The sequence below is a fragment of the Podarcis muralis genome, chromosome 6, assembly GCF_964188315.1.
Source record: "Podarcis muralis chromosome 6, rPodMur119.hap1.1, whole genome shotgun sequence".
Classification (NCBI taxonomy): Eukaryota; Metazoa; Chordata; class Lepidosauria; order Squamata; family Lacertidae; genus Podarcis; species Podarcis muralis.
Window position 1 is genome coordinate 12,746,943 of NC_135660.1, and position 17,810 is coordinate 12,764,752.

A 17,810-nucleotide genomic window follows, 5' to 3' on the forward strand; every position below is an offset into this window, starting at 1 on the left:
GACAAACAACAGCAACAACGAGGACACAATTACTGTTTTATCAACAGTAGAGATAATGATTTCACTTCATGCACACTTTGTACAATTATAGATTTAAGCAGAAGACTACAGAATAAATTTACCCAGTGACTTTATAGTCCAAATTCGCGTTAGGGAACCTTTAATATGAAGCTACAATGGATTTTTTATTATTATTATGCCACATATAACACATTGTTTTTTTTATTACTGCTAATATTTTGTATTGCGCACAATGGATTTGATCAAAAAGTCCCATAGGGTACTCTTCCCCCTCTTCCAGAGTGTAACGAGGCTTTATAAGAGACATGGAGCTGCCACTGCTTTGAGTCTTTGTGCTCTCTCGTTCTTATTACATGTACAATAACACAACTGGTCCGGCAAACGCCATACATGCTTTGGTAACAATTCAGATTGGATTCAAGAGGCTGTCCTTAGAAATAATTTGGAAACTACAAACTGGTGCGAGACCTGACAGCCAGAATCTTAAGTGCGACCTTTTTCTGTCTTTCTTTTTTTAAGATTGCATATTACACTGGTAATTTACTGGTTTGCATTCCCTTTCTGAGTTCAATTCAAGGCAATTGTTTTGATATTCAAAATCTGACGACCAGGATATTTAAAGGACTGCCCACCCTCAGAATGCAACATACTCAAGGGCCCAGCAGATGCAGCCGACACAAACACAAAACCTCACCTCATGCTTGGGAATTGCCATCCCAGAGGCTTCCAAATCATAGAATCACAGATTTGGAAGAATCTTCCAAGGGCCATCTAGTCCAACCCCCTGCAATGACGGAATCACAGCAAAATAATGAAGAGCAGGTAGTATCTGTTGACATTTCCATTCCACCTTAAGGAACAGACATAGGATTGTTACGTGTCACATGTCTGTTTACATTCCAGCACAGTATGCTGGGAACTTCCGTTGTGTATAGCTTTTGTTTTTAGCTGTTCTCTCTGAGACGACATGCAAGAGAGATGATATGTTTCTTTGTCCTGATTTATGATTAATAAATCTGTAGTTGTAGTATGCTTCCGCAAGCCTCATGCCTATTCTGTGTGTGCAGTTCGATCTGCTGATAGTGTGCCCTGGCTTAGAAGCCCAGGTCGCTGATTTACATCGGAGCAGAGGTGATGGTCTTCGCAGCGGGACGGGACGGGGCTAGTCAGCTGGCCTCCAGGCCCTCTGCATGCCGACAGTATCTCTGCTCATACAGACTATTTTCCCTGCTATCATCAGTGTCTTAGACCCTCTCCCAACCATCCTAACAATTCTTAAGATGTTATAAAGGTTGAGAAGATAAAGTTCAGCAATGCATAGGTTACACTGGCAAGGCAACCATGTCCTAAACTTCATTCTAGTATTAATGTTTCCTTTATCCCCTCTTTGTGCTAGTAATAGGTAGCATGGATATGTGTGACACATGGCTGGCCTGTTGAGAGCTATCGAAATGCGCACCCAACTGATTAGGAGAGGTTATTCATCAGGGGTAGCCAACATGATACTGTCAAAATATCATTGGGGTGCAGCTTCCATTGCATTGCAGGGGGTTGGACTAGATGACCCTGGAGGTCCCTTCCAACTCTACAATTCTATGATTCCTTCAGCCCCAGCCAGCATGACCAATGGTTATAATCCAACAATGATTTTACAACATTAGCTCCCCCTTCTAATTCCCCTTTACTATGAATGTGCAGTGGATCTGAATGACTCTTGCATCCCAAAATGAAGCAGGCTGCTTTAGAAAGATTCGTGACTTGCACAAGGCAAAGTGGGATCTCTCTCAAATGCCCTGAACTAGGAGCCTCTGAAGTGATCATTATTCATTGTTGTGGTTCATTCATAATTTCTGTCCATGTGGTTCTGGTGGTTTTCAGCCCACAAACGATACATGATTGATGACACCCCCCAACACATTTGCATTATATTTCCTTTGCACTGAAATGCATGATGCAGAATAACATAACAATGCAACAATGGTGTGACTGATTACATAATACTCTTCCACAGCAGACAGTGAGTCAAATATCATAGCTTTTTTGGAAGCTGAACTGCAGTGGAAAAGAAACAGCAGAGCAGGTGGCGAATATAGTTTGGAGCAGAAATCAATGCCTTCTTACATTCCTAAATCCTCATTTATGAACTGCTTCCCAACAAATGTTTATGAAGTGGTGTAAATGAGAAATATTTCTTCTTCTCAGATATAGTAAAAAAATAAATACAAAAATACATCCATAATCTAAAGAATGGATCTCAAAAACATAAAATTGCACAGATTCCGGATAGTATACAATACAAAGTGTGAGGCTTTATAAGTGGGAGAGACATTCATTCATTGCATGCGAGAGAAGGAGCTGACCAGCACTCTTTCAGTTGCTCACAAAATCTTCCGCCACAATCTTTTTGTTTGGCCTTCGAGGTGCCACAAAGTTCTTTTTTGTTTTCGCTGCAACAGACTAACAAGGCAATCCCTGGGGAATGTCAACTAATTGATCCGTCAAGGATAACTTCTGTGCATGCGGAATGTAAATTCAAGACTAATGAATTAATGGTCTTATTTGGGAGATTTAATTTCCGTACCAACCCACTCTGAGTTTCCAGTGACAGTCTGCCAAATAAATGGTGATTCATTAGCACAGCCAGCCAGCAAATGGCAACTTCCCTCACAAAACAGTCAGAGGCACAAATGTAACTTGGCAGAAGCCTCCTGCCATCAATGTGGACAATAATTAGCATGGCTGAACAGAGTTCACTCTCACTTTCCAAAGGTCTCAGATTGTTTGAATTCCTCTTTGGCTTAATAATCCAAATATTTAAATCAGCCTTCTTCGTTTTAATTCAGTATATCAGCCAGAATCCCCATGACAGGCAAATAAAATGAGTGCTTGCGTGTTGTTGATGTGCCAAGCAACAACATCCCTTGCAACCAATTAAAGAATTGAAGATCAGCACCCCCCCCCCCAAAGTAACGCGACTGAGCAAGAAATTTGCTTCTGCACATTATTCCAAGCTGAGTGTGGATTTCCCATTTCCCTCATTTATTTATATAGCATCGGCCCACTTAACTCTTTGTAACGACAATCATTTAATGGGTAGAAGCGGCAACCTGCCCAAACAATAAAGCTGCTCTGTGAGAACAATGGCACGTGGTCCGAAATTTTTAGGTAGGCCCTGACCTTCCAAAACGACGTTCATGTAGACTTGGTAGGTCAGCAGCATCCCAGTCTCTAAGATTTCAGGAGCCAAATAAATCTGAGACCTAGGAATGGCCCCTGGTGATGTCACAGGGGCAGGCCCTGGAGATGGAAATTAATTAGGAGAGCAGAGCAGAGCAGAAGAAGATAGACCTCCCCAGAGTGTCTATGCTATAATTTGCAGCCAACTCCCTGGGGCCCTGGGTGCACCCACAAAATTCCCCATGAATGGTCAGGCACCCACAAATTCCAGTGCCAGGGCCATGCCACGCTGCATGGCATCCATGACCCTGGGCACCCACGATCACGAAGGCAAGTTGGCACACGTGTGCTGGGCTGAAGTTTGCAAGCTGCATCCATGGTCTTCTTAATATATATTTTAAAATATTTTTATTATTATTAAAAGCTCTCTTACCCACCTGGAGCGCCAAGTCCTCTGCCTACTAGCTTGAGGAGGCCAGGCAAACTGGAGACTTCAGGTCAGACCTGAGGTCTGGCAACCCAACATGGACATAAGACTTTACACAGACTCCCTTGGAATGCAGTGGAGGTTTTAAAGCAGAGTTTGGGGTTGGCCATCTGTCATGGATGCTTTAGCTGAGATTCCTATGTTGCAGAGGGTTATACTCAATTACTCTTAGGGTACTTTCTCTACAAATCTGTGCTTATATGTACAGGAATTCTGTGGCTTTGTGCGCTTTTGATTGTTCAAGCTCTCAAAAACCAAAACCTCCAGAAGTAAAAAAATATCATGCTTTAATATAAAATGCCTGATCACTGTGATGATCTCGGGAAGACTCCTACACTTATCTCCCATATATTTAATTTCTACATAAACTAATGTTGTTTTTCCATCGAGTTTGGGACACTGCTGCCGTTGAAACGAGACAGGCGCCTACAATTCTGACATTTCATCGCCTATTGCTACATGTTTTTAAGAGGATGGATTTGATTCAATGTTGGCCATTCTGTATTTTATGATCATATGATATTGCAATTGTTTTTATTGTACACCGTCATGATATTTGCAAATGTCAAATATGAATTTTCGCATTACCCCTGATTTAAACATCACGAGGAATTGAATAAGGTTCTCACCTTTCTAACCTCAGTTGCCAGTTGCTGAAGAGAAGGAGATGCGATGGTATGCAAAACTGCTTTGCCCCTGACTGGATCGTGGAGACTCACATACGCCACAGCGTTCCTCTGGAGAACTTCCTTGAGATCCTGAAACAAGCAATCATACTGAATAAGAGGATCATGTTTAAGATGTACAATATTCATTTAGTCCCTTGCAAAGGGAAGAAAAGGGGTGGGTGGGTGTGTTGTGTTTTACTACCCACTCCAATTCCCTAAGTAATAATTAACTCATTTCCCCCACCCGCTATAATATCATTTTAGGAACTTCAAAGAACGCCTTTGTTTAATTTCTCTCTAGCAAGGTTATAATTCCTTTTCTCACATCGTCTGAAACAAAATGAAAAACAGGGCCTGAAGGAATTAAGAATCTCTACAGTTCTAAAGCTGAGAATGAAAACATTACATACTGCAAAATAACAGGAAGTTGTTTTATTTAAGAAGGGGGGGAAATCTTAAACTTGCCTCTGACAAGACACCAAACTTCAAATGCAATCAATGACACACTCTCAATGCACTTGATGTTTCAGACCAGGCAACCATTATTTTAGATTTGAATTGCGTCCTTTCTCCAGTGTTGTCACTTTATTATGTTTTTTAAGGCAAAGGGATCTGCATGAGCCACATTTCAATTATTTCCCATTTGCCTTCCCAGTAATGAGCCGCTTGTTCTATGAAGAGGCTCTTTATGCCGAGCAGAAGGGGTGTAACACAATTATGTCTGATGTAAAGATGATTTGAAGTGGAACTAAACAAATTTTGCTTCCAGTCAGTTACAAGGGGCCCTTTTGGTACTTCGCCCCCACCTCCCACAGCTCATTCTAAAAACATCACTCAGTTGCAAGGAAGAGGCTTTTTTTTTATTAAAAAAAAATCCACGCATTGCTTATACATGATCCCAAGCAAATCACACCCCTTTCCATTTAGCAATAATTTCAGCACACTTCAACTTTGTTACGGCGGCATCCCCTGTCAAATCTCTCCATTAGAGTTTTACAGCAGCTGCTGACTTCATAAAGCACCTGAGAAGAGCCAGGCCTAAATTTGCTTTTCCACCCTCTTCCCTCTAACCCACAGCGCCACCCACATCCCAGAGACTACCTTACACTGCATTTAAAACCAAAATCTCATTTGGATAGAAACTGTTTCTCAGGCGGCTAGTCCTAGTCTTTATAACCCTGTACCTTATTCCAGAAGGCAGAAGCTGAAAGAGATCATTTCCGGGGTGCACACTATCCTGCACTATCTCTGCAGCTTTCTTATGACACCTGGAAGCATAGATTTGTTCTATGGGATGGGAAGAGTGCACCCAATTATTCTCTCTGCGGTCTTTACAACCCTGGACAGCATTGTTTTTCCCCTGTCTGTGCGGCTCCCAAACCACACACAGAGACCATAGGTTAATACACTCTCAACAGTACAATGGTAGAATGCCATCAACAGGTCCTTTGAGAGATTATTTTTCCACAGGACCTGAGTACAACAGCCTTCTCCCTACCTGTGATTCCCAGTGGCTAGTACCCAGCGATGTGCTGCCTCCAATAGTGGAAGTAATTTGTTGTTGTTGTTGTTTAGTCATTTAGTCGTGTCCGACTCTTCGTGACCCCATGGACCAGAGCACACCAAGCACTCCTGTCTTCCACTGCCTCCCGCAGTTTGGTCAAACTCATCTTGGTAGCTTTGAGAACACTGTCCAACCACCTCGCCCTCTGTCGTCCCCTTCTCCTTGTGCCCTCAATCTTAATAAAGTGGTGCCTCGCAAGACAAAATTAATCCGTTCCGCGAGTCTCTTCGTCTTGCGGTTTTTTCGTCTTGCGAAGCACGGCTATTAGCGGCTTAGCGGCTTAGCGGCTTTTAACGGCTTAGCAGCTTAGCGGCTTAGCGGCTATTAGCGGCTTAGCGGCTATTAGCGGCTTAGCGGCTTAGCGGCTATTAGCGGCTTAGCGGCTATTAGTGGCTTTAAGAAAAAAGAAACAAACTCGCAAGAACTCGCAAGACGTTTCGTCATGCAAAGCAAGCCCATAGGGAAATTCGTCTTGCGGAACGACTCAAAAAATGGAAAACCCTTTCGTCTAGCAAGTTTTTCATCTTGGAAGGCATTCGTCTTGCGGGGCACCACTGTACTTTGTGGCTAATAGACATTGATAGCCTTATACTCCACGAATTGGGCTAAATATCTTGAAAAGGCATCCAAGTCAAAGCAAGACAGGGATTTTTCTTCTAATGATCACCAGGGTGGGGGTGGTAGCCACACTTTTTGCACCGCACTTTCTAGGTACAGATTCACACTTCAAACCTCTGTGTCTGTGTGCTTTCCCCCACTTTTTTGCCTCACTGTTTTTCTCAGGAATACCCATTCTTTAATATTAATTCGGGAACAAATGACAATTCAAAAGGAAGCCTCGTTGACCTCTGGGATGAAAGCAGCCCAAGGAGAAGGGGAGGAATCTGGTTTAGCTTCGCCCAGCTGATGTAAGGGGCCTCAGCGACCCATTTCCACCTATGCTGCAGCCACTTGCAATGTTGGGTGGAGGGAGAGAGTATGCACAAGCATCTTACTGCCACCCCCTCTACCTCTCTTTTAAATCAGAACCAGTGAAGGCAGTGAATGTCCTGTGTGAGCATTAGGAGGCGGTTGGAGGATGGATGGTGACTAACAGATTGAGGCTGAATCCTGACAAGACAGAAGTACTGTTTTTGGGGGACAGGGGGCGGGCGAGTGTGGGGAATTCCCTGAATGGGGTAACTGTGCCCCTGAAGGACCGGATGCACAGCCTGGGGGTCATTTTGGACTCACAGCTGTCCATGGAGGTGCAGGTCAATTCTGTGTCCAGGGCAGCTGTTTACCAGCCCCATCTGGTACAGAGGCTGAGACCCTACCATACCTGTCTCGCCAGAGTGGTGCATGCTCTGGTTCTCTCCCGCTTGGACTACTGCAATGTGCTCTACACGGAGATACTTTGAAGGTGACTCAGAAACTACAACTAATTCAGAATGTGGCAGCTAGACTGGTGACTGGGCGTAGCCACCAAGACCATATAACACTGGTTCGGAAAGACCTACATAGGCTCCCAGTACATTTCCGAGCACCGTTCAAAGTGTTGGTGCTGACCTTTAAAGCCCTAAACAGCCTCGGTCCAGTATACCTGAAGGAGCGTCTCCACCCCCATCGTTCAGCCTGGACACTGAGATCCAGCACCGAGGGCCTTCTGGCGGTTCCCTCATTGCGAGAAGTGAGGTTACAGGGAACCAGACAGAGGGCCTTCTCGGTAGTGGCACCCACCCTGTGTAGGAGGATTCTCCTCAACACACAGTCACCCTAGAAACCACAGAGAGCAATGTGGCTTGGGACAGGGGGTGAAACCAGCACATTCCTTCCTGTTCTCCCCTTTTCAAATGAGAGGAGGCAGAGCTTTTACACTTCAGCAAGTTCTCCCCTCACTGTGTGCTCATTCCTTCATTATGAACACCCGACTAGGGCTCCCGCCTCCACACATTCAAAGATGAGCTACATTTGTAGCTAGACACAACTATGACTATCAGATGCTATAACCCTTGAAGCCCATTTGATGATATGGCCACAGGCTTTGGGCACATTGATAAAGCTCACTGAGTTAAGGTTGGGCATGAAGTGCTGCCAGCCCCACCCCCCTTGATGGCATGGGTGTTGGACATTCCTCTCACCGGCTGCAAATCCGGTGTTCGTATGAAAGGGCCCTATGTGTGCACAGCTGTACCCATGTGCAGATCTCTTCCTCCCAAATGAGCTTCCTGGGACTTCACTTCCCACGTCCCTTGGACCCATTCATGTGAATGCCCAATGGTAATCCGTAGAGATAACAGCATTGTTGACACTTCGCTCAGCTGCAGGAGGGGAAAGGCAGTGATGCTGAAGCCCCCTTCACATTTGTATTGTGTGTGTGTGTGTGTGTTAGAGCGAGAGACACACATCCTTTATTCAAGTCAATCAGCATGCTGTAGCTCAAGGAGGGCACGTCGCAACATTATTAAATACACTTACGCATGCTGCAAATAGAAAGCAGAAGTCTGAGAGAAACTGTTTACCTTGGTGTGCTCTTTGATTTTAAATAGCTGGGAATGGTAAATTGGGAATCATAAACTGAAGCACCATAATTCACCGCAGTTGAATCAAACTGATAATGCAACAATTCAAAGAAATAATAATATGATAATAGCTATTACAGTTTCATATTATTCATTGTTTTGGATACAGAGGATCACAACAGGCCAGGTAAAACATGTACCTGTTCTGATCCATCTTATTCAAGTGCTCTGATTAAATGTGCCAGTATGTGTTTATCCTTAGTTTTAACATTTTCCCATCCATCTTTTCCTTCTGCCTTGCTTTGTTGTCTGATCTGACAGACAGGCATGTACCAATTAACCACCCACCTAGATTGTCCTTACTGCTTATTTACCCAGTTTCCTCCACGTCGCTGATTGACTGAGAAAGGTAGGGACTTCTACCAGATTGACAGATTGTCTCATTAACACTTCTTGTGCCCTCAATGGATGCTGACATACCTCTAGAAAATTATTTTCATCTGGTAGGCTCACCATTCAGTTGACTCTGCTTAGCTTTTGTTTGCCACGGAGGAACACTTTAATGGTCTACAAATTGTGGGGGGAACTCTGAAAAGCACTTGTGATTAATTGCTTGCATTGGTGTGAACTAATAGCAGGCAGTGCTCAGTTCCCTTCTACTATTTTTAGGCGTCTCATTCACCTTGTTTACCTTGCTGCTGACTCATCAGTCACCACCGAACAAATATGAGTCTGTGATGCATTTTTTAAAAAAACGAGATCATCTTCATTTTAGTCAATAAAGCTCTTTGGTAGGCATGCCGGAAACCTTGCAAACATTTCAGTCAACAGACACTCCCAAGGGGCTGAGCTGTTTTGACTAATAGAACGCAAGAGTTGGAAGAAAAGGGTCATCTAGTCCAACCCCCTGCAATGCAGGAATCTTTTGCCCAACGTGGGTTTCGAACCCATGACCCATCTTTAAACCTTTGAGTTTCTTTCAGATTCTAATTTTTCCAGTTTTAAGTTGTTCTCCCCATTAATTTCCAATTAAAGCCCTCACAGCAATGCACCCCATGTTGGACAAAAGATCCCTGCATTGCACCCTCATGGTCCCGTTCAACTCTATGCTTCCTAATGAGGGTACCAGTATAGTGCATAGCTGTCAACCGTCCCTTATTTGGCGGGAAAGTCCCTTATCCCAGCGCCGTGTCCCGCTGCTGTCCCTTATTGATGATGTCCCTTAAATTTCCCGGGTTTCAAAGGTAGCAGCTCCTCTCCCTCCCTCCCTGCCGGCCAGGGAGGAGGGAGGCTCCAACTGTGTTGCTTGGCTGCATTGCTCACCCAATAAGGAGTCTAAGAACGACTGGGGGTGGTAGAGCTTGCATGCCTTGTGCCGATCAAATCGGCTGCGTTGCCTGGGGACTCGCCAATGCTCAGCGCTTCCCAGCGGAGAGGTGACGGTGGTTTTCCTTGCTGCATCCCCTTTGCCAGGTTGCTGCGCTGTGGGAACCACCGCTTGAGGCTTTGTTTGGCTGCTGGCTGGGCTTTCTGCCTTTGGCTTGGAGGGGCTCAGAAGTCGAACATACCTGTGCTGGGAAAATCCCTTATTTTGGCTGCTGATCCCTTATTTTCGAGGCTGTTGGTCCCTTATTTTCAAATCTGTAAGTTGACAGCTATGGTGTAGTGGTACCTCGGGTTACAAACACCTCGGGTTGCAAACACTTCGGGTTACAGACTCCACTAACCCAGAAGTAGTACCTCAGGTTAAAAACTTTACCTCAGGATGAGAACAGAAATCGCACGCCGGTGGCGCGGCAGCAGTGGGAGGCCCCATTAGCTAAAGTGGTACCTCAGGTTAAGAACAGTTTCAGGTTAAGAACAGACCTCCGAAACGAATTAAGTTTGTAATCAGAGGTACCACTGTAGCTCCTTACAGTGCTAGTGTCCAAAGGTGCTGGCTGCTGGTGCTGATCCTTCTGGCAACCCCAGTTTCCCTTGGGTTAAGGACATTGGTAAAAGGCAGCATTTTCTTACCTCTGCCCACTCGTAGGAGCCAATCTTGCCAAACACAGTTTCTCCCCATGAGCAGAAAATGATGGTCCGGTCTGGTCTCCATCCTTTCTTCACTTTCCTCATCAAGGCCTGGATGAATGCAGTCATCACGGCAGTTCCATGAGCCCACTGCTGTCTACTGTAGGCACCTAACGTGCTGTGGTGGCTGCCAACTATTACATATCTATCTGGGGATGGGGAGAAGAAAAAGAATAGGGGGGGAGGACAAGCATTTTGTTGTTGTTGTTAATTAAGCAACACGATAAATCAGCATTGAAAGCATTAATTATATTGGTGAACTTTCCCATTTTTGCCCAGCTGCATCGCATCTGCTATGCACCACTGAAATCAGCCGGCTTCAAGATGTCTGATCATGAGAAAGCAAAAGCTTCATACCTGTTAAGCCTTAGTTAGATTTTGGCTACTTGGTACCCTGATCCTAATCAGAGATGCAAACATATTTGCCTGCTGTGCCAGCCTAATGTTGTAGCTCGCAGAACAGAACTCTTCTGAGTACCTCATCTTCAGAACTTATCTGTTGTCACTGAAGATTGAGCAGGTTTCAGAAACGACTGAAACTGATAAAACTGGAGTAAGCGATTACACTTAAATTCATGGCTGTGCCTCAGGGAGTAAACCAAAATGAGCATATCTGAACTCTATGTGACACTGTGGGCTGTTGCCTTCTTTGCTCTAAAGCATCCCCTCCAGATGTTTTGGCCTACGACTCCCATGATCCCTAGCTAACAGGACCAGTGGTCAGGGATGATGGGAACTGTAGTCCAAAACATCTGGAGGGCTGAAGGTTGGGGATGCCTGCTCTAAAGGCACTGAGGTTGTTATAGGAACATAAGAAGAGCCCTTATGTGGAGAATCTTTGGGCCCCAGATGTCGTCAGAGCAGAGCATGAGCAGCGGGGGCGCTGTATGTTAGCATCACACAGGGCACCGCTGAAAATTCAGAGCCCACCGCCTGCCAATGCCTATAGAACTACAGCCTGGTAAAATTCATTAGTCTTGTCAAAACCCTTTAGAAATCCCTCAGACTTGTCACCTCAGCAGGTAATGTCAAGCTGCCTCCAGATTTCACTTCAAGAGACTGTAGGTGGCAACCGTAGCTTTAAAGCACATCAAAAAGGAATGACTTTAAAATCCCCTGCCCAGCCTCAAATTGTTCTGGTACATTTGCTTGGAAACATAATATTTATGTCTGTCATGATGATTCTAGTCTAACAACAGTCTAGCATAAAAAGCCCCTTTCTTAAATAAAGAAAAGTTAAAGGGTATTCTTATTTTTATTCTTATCTGAAGTTACTCACACATTCCTGCTGGCAACATGTTGGCGTGTGCTGGGGAAGTCTGTATAGCAAATTGTCTGTACATTAAATTGTCTATGAAATTACATATTCCTCAGGGTTTTTACCCCCCTGCGATTACTACTTATGAACGTTTTTTAATTGGGCACACACAGTCTGATTGACAAATTTCCCTGGTAGTTCTCCTCACTGCAATAACACTGTAGAAGAATTTTAGACACAATCTGCAATGAGCTTTAACTGGTGCAAGAATCAATAGACTGGAGTTCAGAGGATTTTGTCGTTGTTGTTACTTTATATAATATATGAAACTAACAGTGTGTAAGTGTCCATATTTTCCCCCATAATGTCTAGGCCGCAAGAGAACAGTACAGAACAAGAATTTGGGTGGCATTCAGCTAAGTTTTAGTCAGAGTGGACCTGTCAAAATCAATGAACGTGACTAAGTTAGGTCTATTAATTTCGGTGTCTCTGCTCTGAGTATAAAACTTAGCTGAGTGCTGCCTGAAATGTACCAATCTGGGGGGAAAAGATGGAACCTTTTTAAAAAATATGGAACACTTATTATTGTTCAATATGAGGGAATGGTTGGATACAAAGTTGATGTGTTTGAATATAGAAAAAAATATCATTGGCATTTATTATTAATAATAATAATTTGAGATCCCATTTTGGACTTCTAGTGTAAGAAGGAAAATGAATTAACCTATTTGGGTCAGGAGGTTGGGAAAATATTGCCTTACAGAAAGTAGATCCTCTGGGAGTTATTCTATAGTGATTATTTCGAATAATTTCTTTTATGTAACTGACGGAGGGAAAATGGGAAGTCCTTTTTACTTTTCTTCCCATTTTTTTCTTTTCTTTTCTTTTTTGGTTTTTCTGTGGTATTTTCTTTTCTCTTTGTTTTTATTTAGATTGCTTTGTTTTGTTTTTACTTTATTGTATTATGGAAAACCTTTAATAAACTCCTATTTTTAAGAAAATGAAAATTAAAGTAATGAAATTTAGATAACATGCAGCACTCAGTGATTCCTAGACCAATGAGGTCCTGCCCTGTCAAGCTCAGTCTGCCCCCAGTCATTCCCCACCCAACTGCCTTCTTATTTTCAACCACTCCAGGTGGCAGACTAAAGATATACGTACCAGGAATTGTGGCTCCTTTTAAGTATGCAATGACGTTGGACATTGTTTTGTATGTTGGTTGTGTTTGAACTTCCAGTGTCACGGTTCTTTTTTCTGCTAAGAGAGAAAGAACATATGTTTGAGATAATAATAATAATAATAATAATAATAATAATAATAATAATAATAATAATTTATTTATACCCCGCCCATCTGTCTGGGCTTCCCCAGCCACTCTGAGCAGCATCCAGCCAGAAAACACTTAGAAAAACCTTCACTTAAGTGGTTCCATTTTGGCTGCATAAGTGACAGCACCCACAGCCTGATTATGAGAAAAATGAGAAGGAGCAAAGGAACGCCTGCAACAAAACGCTGCAGTGTGAAGCGCTTGTTTTTGGGGTCCCAGCCCCTCCCATCTGCTCCCCAGTCAATCAGCATTCTGGGTCCACTATGTATGTTTATTAGGCTCTGCAGTTTTTGGTTTTGGTTTTTTGTTGTTATTGTTGTGTTGAACACCCTGCTGCCCAATCCAGTGGTACCTCGGGTTACATACGCTTCAGGCTACATATGCTTCAGGTTACAGACTCTGCTAACCCAGAAATATTACTCAGGTTAAGAACTTTGCTTCAGGATGAGAACAGAAATCACGCGGAGGCACGGCAGCAGCAGCAGCAGCAGGAGCCCCATTAGCTAAAGTGGTACCTCAGGTTAAGAACAGTTTCAGGTTAAGAACGGACCTCCGGAATGAATTAAGTATGTAACCAGAGGTACCACTGTATATTAAAATCTCGGATTTCCATGCTGTTTCCTATGGCCTATTCTCCAGAAGCATCTTGACACATGCGGCAGAGCTGCTACACTCACTTCCTTGTGGCTGGCTTGATGTTGCTTACAGGGAGGGAGAGGGTAAATAGTGAGGAAATAGGGGGATCAGGGCAAGGCAAACATGTCAGCACAGCCAATCTGGGGCTCCTGCCAATGTATTTGCACCATGTCATGCTGACTTCCTCACTTCCTCCCGGTAACTAGCAGTGACCCACCAGCTAGGAAGATAGCATAGTGGCTCCACCACACCCAGTATAATCCAGTAAGCGGCCTACCCATAGAATGAGGTTATCTCAAGGCCTTTTATATCTATATGTCTCTTCTTTCCAGCCAACCCAGTTTTCCCTCCCTGCTGCCTCAACAGTTAGTCCAGGCTTCCTCAAACTTAGCCCTCCAGATGCTTTTGGCCTACAACTCCCATGATCCCTAGCTAGCAGGACCAGTTGTCAGGGGCGATGGAATTGTAGTCTCAAAACATCTGGAGGGCCGAGTTTGAGGAAGCCTGAGTTAGTCAATGCCCCATGGATCCTGAGCATGCTCAGTCTGCGCTGGACTCTTCTGGGTTCCTCCTCCTTCGTTCTGTTCAAACAAGCAGCAATGTTTAATTAATACTTTACTAAGAGGAAGAACAAGGGACGCGGGTGGCGCTGTGGGTAAAAGCCTCAGCGCCTAGGGCTTGCCGATCGAAAGGTTGGCGGTTCGAATCCCCGCGGCGGGGTGCGCTCCCGTTGTTCGGTCCCAGCGCCTGCCAACCTAGCAGTTCGAAAGCACTCCCAGGTGCAAGTAGATAAATAGGGACCGCTTACTAGCGGGAAGGTAAACGGCGTTTCCGTGTGTGGCTCTGGCTCGCCAGAGCAGCGATGTCACGCTGGCTACGTGACCCGGAAGTGTCTCTGGACAGCGCTGGCCCCTGGCCTCTTGAGTGAGATGGGCGCACAACCCCAGAGTCTGTCAAGACTGGCCCGTACGGGCAGGGGTACCTTTACCTTTTTAAGAGGAAGAACAGAGCCACAATGGGGTTTCTGGGAGGGGGATTCCTTCTTGAATTATAAATGTAGTTTCACTTTCCCCTCCTGCTTTAACCAGTATTAACTGATGGTGTTAAGTAAAGTTCCATATTACACTTTATAGTCATCTCTGTCTTCCTTGAGGTGAGACACAGAACCTTTTCTGCAACAAGCCCCCTGCTACTTTAAAACTCCAAAATGTAATGTTTCTCTGCAAACCTCAGAGCTACCCCAGTCTGGTAATACCTCCCTTTTCGAACATCACTGTCGCCAGTTTGGCAGTCGAGAGAAGAGAATGGGAACTGGAATATAGGATGGTGTATGTATCAAAAGTCATGGAACCAATGGGAAGATGTGGGAAGAATCAGAGGCAATTATTTCGCTGGCTGTTCCTCCTCAGCCAACCCCAGTCAGCTCATTTTCTGGTCTCGTTCCAGAAGCACACAGAAATGTTTCCACCGAGAGAATATTGCAACAAGGAAAATAACCCGTCCCTCTGTCTTTGTCAAAAGGGCTTTCAAGTTCATGTTCCCAGCATTTGACTAATGAGTTTGTTTTAAAAATTAATTAAAACTAATATCTTTTCTTTTTCTTCTTTTACCTCTCGGGCTGGGAAAACAAATGACCTCATTACGGGCTGAAACGGGAGCAATAGCAAATAGACTTTTCCTCCCCCCAGCTTCAGAGAAATGTTAATAATAATACAACACAGTGCAAGCCACGATACTGAAGTTCTTAGCATGAATGCCAATAATGTTAGTAGGGATTTCGCCTGTGCATAGATCCACGAAGCACACAGATTCACCCCACCAAGCCTGGGGTTTGGATGGGGTGAGACAAAGATCATCAATCTTGAGGTTCAGATTTGTCTGTGTGCCCGGCTGTGTATCTATTTATTTTTATTTATAAAATATACCGCCCCCTTACAAAACACCAGGGTAGTGTGCAGCTATATAAAACCATTAAAAATGGTACAAGCACAGTATACGGTCCCATCTTCACTATACATTCAAAGCAGCATCGTACAACTTTGAGCAGTCATAGCTTGACCCAAACAATCCTGAAAAGTGTAGTTTGCTAAGGATGCTGGGAGTTGTTAGGAGGGCCCTTTTTCCCCCACAGAGCTACACTTCAGACTGACAGAGCCTCCAAGACTCCTTATTTTCCTGGATTTACAGAAGCTGTCCCGGTTTCTGATTCGATTGCTAAGGATGTCCCTATATTCAACAAAGAAATGTTGGAGGGGTATGGAGTTAAGCAATCCCCGAGCCAAGGAGAGAAGTAACTATACAGCCTTTAGAAGACATCTAAAGGCAGCCCTGTATAGGGAATTTTTTTAATGTTTCTTATATATGTTGGGAGCCACCAAAGTAGCTGGGGCAACCCAGTCAGATGGGTGGGGTATAAATAATAAAATTGTTGTTGTTGTTATTGAATAGGACATCCCTATTTTCATCAGAGAAATGTTAGACTCTAACAGTTAGAGGGTATGGAGTAATGGTTAATTTATTATGAGAACTGTAGTTCTGTGAGGGGAACAAGGGTCTTGATTAAGTGAAGCTCTGAACATTTCCATGTCAATATTCAATTTTTTAAAGGAAAAAAATATCAAAATTCATCAGCAACATTTACCCTAATATATACATTTTTAATGGAATTTTGCCTGATTCACAAACTTTGCAAACAATTTTCCTAGTGCATGCAGTTCCCCCTCAGAGTGATTGGAACTGACGTTGCACTATCACTGTCCAGATGATTTTGCAGGGAGGGGGGAGGAGAATGCCTGCTCTCCATGGATCTAAGGGGCAGTGATCCCCCCCGCATACAATCATGGTATGGGAATATCAGCTGGATTTTAAACAGGCACAGCAAGATGATTTAGCTAAGTAGACCCACCAGGATTACTCATGTGGCCTTGAAAGTCCTTGTGGCCAGGCCAGACCTATCTGGTTAGCACCTGGGTCAGGTAAAAATGTGGCTGGGCCAGAAGCGAGGTTGCAGCTTTACCCCATATCGTAGCTGGGTGCACAACTCTTTGCAATCAGACAATGCCATGGCTTGCAGAGAGCTGCACACAGAGCTTTGCAAGCAGTGAAAATCAGTTGATTGACTAGCTGCACTAGGTAGTAGCTTTCTGTAAGAAGATCAAATTTTTTTGCATCCATTTCCAATCCACAGATTGGTTGGGATGTGTAGATGAGATGAGTACACTTTTGAAACTGAATTCCTCAAATTTCTCCCCCGTCCCTATTGCTACAACAGTTACAGAAGAAGAAGGGAAATAGAACCCAATTTTGGTGGCCACACCATGCCTTTTTCAATGGTCATTTCATCCTTAAATGGGTAGTAATGAAAGAGAATGTTCTCCACCGGCAAGCGGTATGTTCTGGAATCAGATAATAAAGTGAATGGGCACATTATACAGTAACATTGCTTGGTTTAAAGGCTTAGTGCGCCTAACAAAAGGCTCAAAGAGCTCTCAATGGAGTATGGAAAAGGAGTAAAATTTAATTTCCCTTAAACAGTTCTGACAACAAATCTCACTTTCCACTGTTAGACGTCCGATGAAAGACTTTAAAGGTCTTGACAACTTTATCTCTTTCTACTTTATGCTCTGGAAAGTGACAGGGAGACTTTAGCTTAATGCGGCTTGAAATATTCTCTAAACTTTATCTAAGCCATAAAGCTACTTCACGACTAAAAGAACAGAAAGGGATTACTCTTATCATTAACAGTTCCAGTTTGGCCCCATCTCCCTGAGCCCTTTTTACTTCGAAAACCATTAGCCGATGCATAACGAACACATGTGGCCTCATGTTCTTTTGTCACTGTTGTACACAGTGCATATCTGTGGCCGCACATGGATAGCACTGAGGGCCCAAATTGTGTAGGAAACGTATCATTTGATATGCCAGAGGTGGGTCTCCAAATGTTGGACTACAACTCCCATCATCTCTGATTACTGACCACATTTGCTCAGCGAATGGGAACAGACACTCAGAACAGTCAGGCTGCCTGCTGGTGTGTCATGTCCTTTATGTACCTATATATGGTTCAAATTGTTCCAAACCATGTGGCTGTCTCATACA

At 44.0% G+C, this 17,810-nt stretch overlaps 1 protein-coding gene across 3 annotated transcripts in view; it reads right to left on the reverse strand.

Moving 5' to 3' along the window:
• The window catches only part of NAALADL2 (N-acetylated alpha-linked acidic dipeptidase like 2), a 770,720-nt gene that overhangs the window by 181,311 nt on the left and 571,599 nt on the right, over positions 1-17,810 (reverse strand). For 2 of the 3 annotated variants that reach the window (XM_028731603.2, XM_028731601.2), the window contains 3 exons: positions 12,911-13,006; positions 10,435-10,640; positions 4,315-4,443 (listed from right to left, as the gene is read on the reverse strand). In XM_028731603.2, the coding sequence (XP_028587436.2) occupies positions 4,315-4,443; positions 10,435-10,640; positions 12,911-13,006 (431 nt within the window). The remainder of the gene's footprint in view (positions 1-4,314; positions 4,444-10,434; positions 10,641-12,910; positions 13,007-17,810) is intronic. The other variant, XM_028731602.2, reaches the window with a different exon arrangement.